This window comes from Gekko japonicus, unplaced genomic scaffold (assembly GCF_001447785.1).
Source record: "Gekko japonicus isolate JY-2015 unplaced genomic scaffold, Gekko_japonicus_V1.1 scaffold1093, whole genome shotgun sequence".
NCBI classification, from domain to species: domain Eukaryota; kingdom Metazoa; phylum Chordata; class Lepidosauria; order Squamata; family Gekkonidae; genus Gekko; species Gekko japonicus.
The window spans coordinates 111,768-117,767 of NW_015160243.1; the positions used below are offsets into that span (position 1 = coordinate 111,768).

General features: G+C 40.8%; 1 protein-coding gene across 3 annotated transcripts in view; it reads right to left on the reverse strand.

Moving 5' to 3' along the window:
* The window catches only part of ETV1 (ets variant 1), an 89,020-nt gene extending 84,357 nt beyond the window's left edge, over positions 1-4,663 (reverse strand). For 2 of the 3 annotated variants that reach the window (XM_015413459.1, XM_015413453.1), the window contains exon 1: positions 1,284-1,344. In XM_015413459.1, coding sequence (XP_015268945.1) covers positions 1,284-1,344 — 61 coding nt within the window. Of the gene's footprint in view, positions 1-1,283; positions 1,345-1,829; positions 1,878-3,762; positions 3,851-4,609 lie in introns of those variants that run through there. The other variant, XM_015413467.1, reaches the window with a different exon arrangement.
* Between the last annotated feature and the right edge of the window lie 1,337 nt (positions 4,664-6,000).

Here is a 6,000-nt window from a genome sequence, read left to right on the forward strand (position 1 = left end):
AACTTCACCTTTAGAAGTCTAAGTAATCTCTAAAACAGTGGTTGCAACAATATTTAAGGTTTCTGTATAATCTCTCATTGTAGTAACACATTGCAGCATGCATGCACACAAAACCCTATATTTTAGTTTATGACTTCATATACAGGTTTGGGTTATGGGAAGAAGTTTTTAAAAACTACTGGTTTGGGTTATGGGGAGAAGTTTTAAAAAACCACTATGATTCTTAAATCAGGAATATTAGATGCAATACTGATTTGTCCGTTAAAGACCTCTCCAGCATCCAGGTACTATCACTGTATCCCAACAGAGCCAAACAATGTATACTGTTTTCAGATTGAAAACCGGACATCATAGAAGAACTAAGCCTTCACGTCCCAAACCACCCACCTCCTACATTTAGAGTTTTGACAATCTTCTGTCTTATTAAGAGGAATAAAAAACCGAACAGTTTAACAAGGTCCTCACAGGAGTTACCTTAACATAATAAGTCAAGGTTGCGTTTTAAGGGGGATTTCATTGCAACAGAACTCATTACAAGAGTTCTTCCAATTTAAAGTTTACCACCTCTATGCATGCAGAGTACCTGGCAGGCAGAGTACTTGGCAAACTATATGAAGAGATATCAAAATTAGCTAGTCAGCCTAGATACCAATCCAGCACTTCCTCTTTTCTATGGTGAAGCCATCACATTCAGCTCTCCCAACTGCTTCCCCTTTTGAAGGAAAAGGCATGTCCATTCAATTAACAATAATACAATTCAGTTAGATAAAAATAAAAACTCCCATCAATGTACAAAGCACATAAACAACTCAGAATATATGCACAGAGCTAGTAATATCTGAACATGGTTTAATTCAGCCTTCTGTTCTAGAGAAAGTAAAAGATATAGATATTACAGAATACAGAGAATCTGTACTGAGTCATCACCATACTGGAAATAAACAAGCTTTTAAATAGCCAAGTGCGTCACAGACAAGAGCATAAACATTTAAGTTAGAAAATATACCTCAGAGCTAGGAGCAACTTCCCTTCCCATTTCAAAACTTCTCTTTACCATCTCTCCTTTTGTTCAGCCCACCTCTCCACTGCTCAAGTGAATTCACATTTACAAAATAGAGATTTTTCCCCCCTTAAAACTGTCAGTAATAATAAACTAACTGTATCTGATTTCAAGGAACATAAAAAACAAGAGGAGAAAAAAATCCACTCTCTCTTCTAAAAAGCTTTCCAAAATTAAAAAAAAGAGAATAAACCTCATTGCTCTTTAAGCATTCGATACACACCTAATGTTCTGTGTTGTGAGCAAGGTGGGAAGAAGACACTTGCGCTTAAATCTTGAAGCATCCCGTCCTGATGAACCCAGAGAAACTATATTCTGCCATCAGAAAAGTACTTCCATCAGAATACCAAACAATCGCACGCCCTGCTCTAAAGGAAAGAACAAGCCCAGTTCTGGCTGTATGCAGTCTCTTGAGGAACAATAATATAAACCTGATCAATTGCAATTAAAATCTGAACAGAGGCTTGGAACTTGAAGTCTTGGTGCATTAGTTCTTGCCAAAAGCAGATGTGATTGTGAGCTGGAAGCAATTTCTCCTGGTAATTTGTGATGACACTGGGTAGAGCAGCCCCAGAGTCCCCAAAGACAAACTCATCAGAGGCTCTAATGTATGCATGACACATGAGGTGGCTCTTTTAGAGCTCAATTAATTGGGCTGAACATTAAGACAGCAAGTTCAGGACTTTTTCTTCCCTCCCCCCACCCCCCTTTTCCTCCAGAGTTGTTTTTCTTTTCTTTTTTTTAACAAGATGACTCCCCCCCCCCTTACCTTCTGCAAGCCACGTCTCCTGTAATTGGCTCAGATCTTGAAAGAGTTCTAAGAAGAGAGGAACAGATGAATAAGAGACCAATACCTTTCTCATTTTATAGACTGAAAGCTAATTTTTCTCCCCTCCCTGAAGACAATACTTGTAAATACCATTTTGGCTAACCTCATATAGAGAGGCAAACTGGAAATACCCTGGTCACAGATCACAATCCATTAACATTATCATCATTGTTATTAATATTATTACTATTCAGATTCCACAAGAAACATATGCAACAGAGTGCTTTTCTTTCACTCTCAACCCAAGCAATATCCATTGAATTTCCCCCTTTCAGCTAACTTGCACATATGGCACAGAATACCAATTTAGCTGCCCAAACACCAAGCTTTTAATTCACATAATCTGTCTCTCCCTTAAAAAACAACTTCAGACCAGCTTTAGCTGCCATTGCACAAGCAGCTACACTGCTGACTTCAACAGTTTTGCCCCTGTAAGGACTCATACCTATTTTAATATACAGCACTATACCAGAAAAATGGCAAAATAAAATCCATTTCTTATTTTTAGGCAAGACCATGCCATCTCTTAATATTACAAGTATATTTATTGTACAGCAAGAGCACTGGTAGGAGTACTCAGAGTTTGTACTCAGAAGAAAAGAGAGAGAGGGGACACAGCGAGAGATCAGAACAGAACAGAATTTGAGGCCAGTGTTATATGCATTTTTGAAATCTTTATAACTCTAGGTTAAACATGTGAATTGCAGAACTTCATCCTCTCAATTAGTGAAGCTGTCTTTTAAAATTAGGATCACCTACGGGTAGTAAGTGATTCAGTAGTGGACGGGAGAAGGATTTTTTAATGAAGTATTCACAGATCCTTATCTGCTTTCCAAAGTTGTTGTAAATAATTGGCCTGTAGTTTGATGGCTTATGCTTGAGAACTTCCTCAGTTAAAATGAAGGGATTTTTTTGGTTGTTGACTCTGGATGTTGTTTCACTTTTTGAAGCTAGCTCTACAGCTCCCAGGTTCCCACAGGGCTTCAGTGCTTTGTACATTTTTTTCAAGCTGTAAAAAAAAAGGTTGTGTGCTGTATATACACCCACCTTACCCCTAAAGCAGGCATTATAGACCAGTCCTGCAAAGCACTGCTACTATATTAACCGTCTTTCATTGCAATGGAGATTGCACAGAAGGCATGTGCAAGCCCAAATGAAGATACATAGCGACAGCATCGCTTTAAAGGGCCAGAAGTTAACTTGTGCCATAGTTCTCACCATTCCATCTTGGGGGGGTGGGGGGTGTTCAAGGTATGATTGGCAGATGCCAAATTTAGTACTCCATCTCCTTCTTAGCACTGATGAAACTGAGTAGAGCTCTGACTAAAATCAAGAGGGCATAGTTAGGAATACACAAAGGCCTCTGCCAAATTTACTGTAATGCTTACACTGATGGGATCAGCGCACCAATCTGGCAAGCGGTCTACATCAGAGGTCAGCATCATCGGAGTGATGTTAGAGGCAGTACCAGGGCAATTCTGTTTGGACCAGGCAGGGCAGGCCTATAAGTAACAAAGCCTTTCCTCAAGCCATCGTGTCAGTCCTTGCCAAAACCCCACTTCAGGTACGTAATATTATTCATGTCCCTTCTGTGTAGCAATACGTTCCACAGAGAGAATGAGTCATGAAAGGTACCACTACAGAGCAGTGAATTGTTTTGTCAGCCTTATGTCACATTGTTAAATGTGATTTCCTTGTCTCAATCCTGTAAATAGATTGTTTGTTTGAGACAAATGTGCAGGAAGAAACAAACAAACAAAAAAGCCAACGCAGAACACCTCCATCCTCCCTCAAAAATGAAAAAGCCTGTTGTGGAGTAACTTGGCATTAAGAGGGGAGCAAAGTTATCTCCCTTCCCCCAAACAAGCCTCACCTTCTGAGTCATGAGCCAGATCCCTGTTAATGAATTTTCTTTTCCTGACGTTTGCTGGTCGCTCATTACAGTTTCTCCCACAGGGATTCTACAAATAGAAAAGATTGGTTACTTTAAAAAGAGAAAAATAGGAGGCAAGGTGACAGCCCATACTATCAGCATTTTAAAAATATTACAAGTCCAAAGAAAGAATGCTTTTTTCCCCCATTGTCCCAGCTACTAATTTCAACCTGTTAGTTTACTGATGGCATTAGCCTTCCTCCAGAGCATTTCTGACTCAACCCACCTACCCAAATACACATCTGAACACACACCAATGCTTTGCTGAGCAATGCACTGTTAAGAATAAGATATATTTTTAGCAATTTACAGTGGTAACACCAACAGAAGAGGGTTCTTTAAAACAAAAACACAGCCCCTTTATTTCAACTCCTTGAGAGAGAGCAAGGAAATGATACCAAGAGGCTGCTTTGTTTTCAAGCCTTATTTGTTGAAGTGTTTTGAAAAGTCTCATAAAATAGCCAGGGTTAAACAAATCCATGTCAACTTCACTCTTTCTCTCAATGGCAGGCAATCACAGCCAAAAACTTTGAAAGGAGCAGCTGGTTTTCCTTCTACCAATAGTTTAAAAAAAATTAAAAAGTAGATTTTGCTTTCCTCCAGCTAGAAATTGTCGAGGTGGGGAGAATTTATTAAAATAAAACTTCACTGTGCCAGCAAAGCATACGAACCCTAACACGACAGCAAAACAAACATTTTCTCCCACAAAAAAAAGCCCTCTACTCTTCACCCCCACCCCACCGAGAGATTCAAGTTTAAAACAATAACTTTAGAACTGATCACTCACATTGGTGACCATGTAAGGCACTTGCTGGTCATAAAATCCATCCATTCTGAAGACTTTAGCTGAGTATTTTTTATTATTACTGTTTTCTGGACATTGGACTGAGAGATTTCCTCCAGATGTAGCCTCCGAGCAGCCTAAAAAACGGGAACACAAGATGGCTTTTAGATTTTTAAAAAAGAAGAAATCATGAATGAACCGCTTCAATTTGCATAGCTAATGATCCTCCAAGAGTCCCATTCATAAAAAAAAAAAAAAACCAACCCTCCTTCCGCTGCCTTCCCCTGGGTTAGAAGCAAGAGCCGGAAAAAGGGAGCGTGAAGGGGAAAGGACTTTTTAGCAAGCAATCTAATCGAGAGGCAAACGCTCTTTATTGACGTGCCCGTTCTGTCCCCGGAGCGACCAGGGTAACTCGCAGCACTCATTCGTAAACGTGTGCAGAAACTAGTAATGGCGCACAACACGACTCGCGTTGCACCTAACGGGAGGAGAGACGCGGCTGAGCTACCTTCTTTTCTTTTTTTTTTTGCAAAGCACAACCACGTAATCAGCTGGAGGGAAAAAAAGTTGCTGCAAAGACCCACCTGAAGGTAACCGCAAGACGATCGGCTGCGTACACACACACACCAAAAAAGTCCCTCCAATTTTAATAAAAACATTAATTATTCCCCAGCACTTCCCCCATGGAAGCGAAACGCGCCACTGACAGTGCTTTATTCCGAGGCTTTTCCTCTACTTCTCCTCCAGGGGCCTCCAATCCAAACTGATGGATCTTTGCATCCCATTGGTTCTCCGTGTCTTTCACAGGATCAGATTTCTGCCTGTCAATCAGGCTGCCTCGCACCCCCTCAGGGAAAAACGGAAAAGCTGGATCCTCCCGGATTCGACAGGGGATTCGACAGGTCGTTACTCCCTAAACTGACCGCACACAAACTGCTCGATATAACACCCCTCGCGCGTTAAAAGACGCAGCGCTTCTGTATTATCTTGCAGCGTGGATTAAATTCGTTTTGCCTACCAGCCCCACTAAACGCTTCCAACTTGGCGATCTGTGCCCCTTGTGCCAGCAAATACATAGCATGTTTGATGTTTTCAACTCTCTTGGATCTCAGCTGCAGAATGTTGCCGGAGTTAGCTAATTTGACTAAATTCTTACCACCAAATTCAGCGTTAACACAGGTAAACTTGCTTTGCTGTGCAGTGTATGTAGTGTATACAGGCATACAAAATATAACGTGTTTACTCAAAAGGGAGCCCCACTGAGTGCAATAGGATGTACTTCCAAGTAAACATTCATAGGATTGCAGCCCAACTTCATGAAATGTTGTAAATATTAGTTAGGGTTGCCTGGTTTGGAAAATACTTGGAGATTCGGGGGGGGGGGGGGGCGTGGG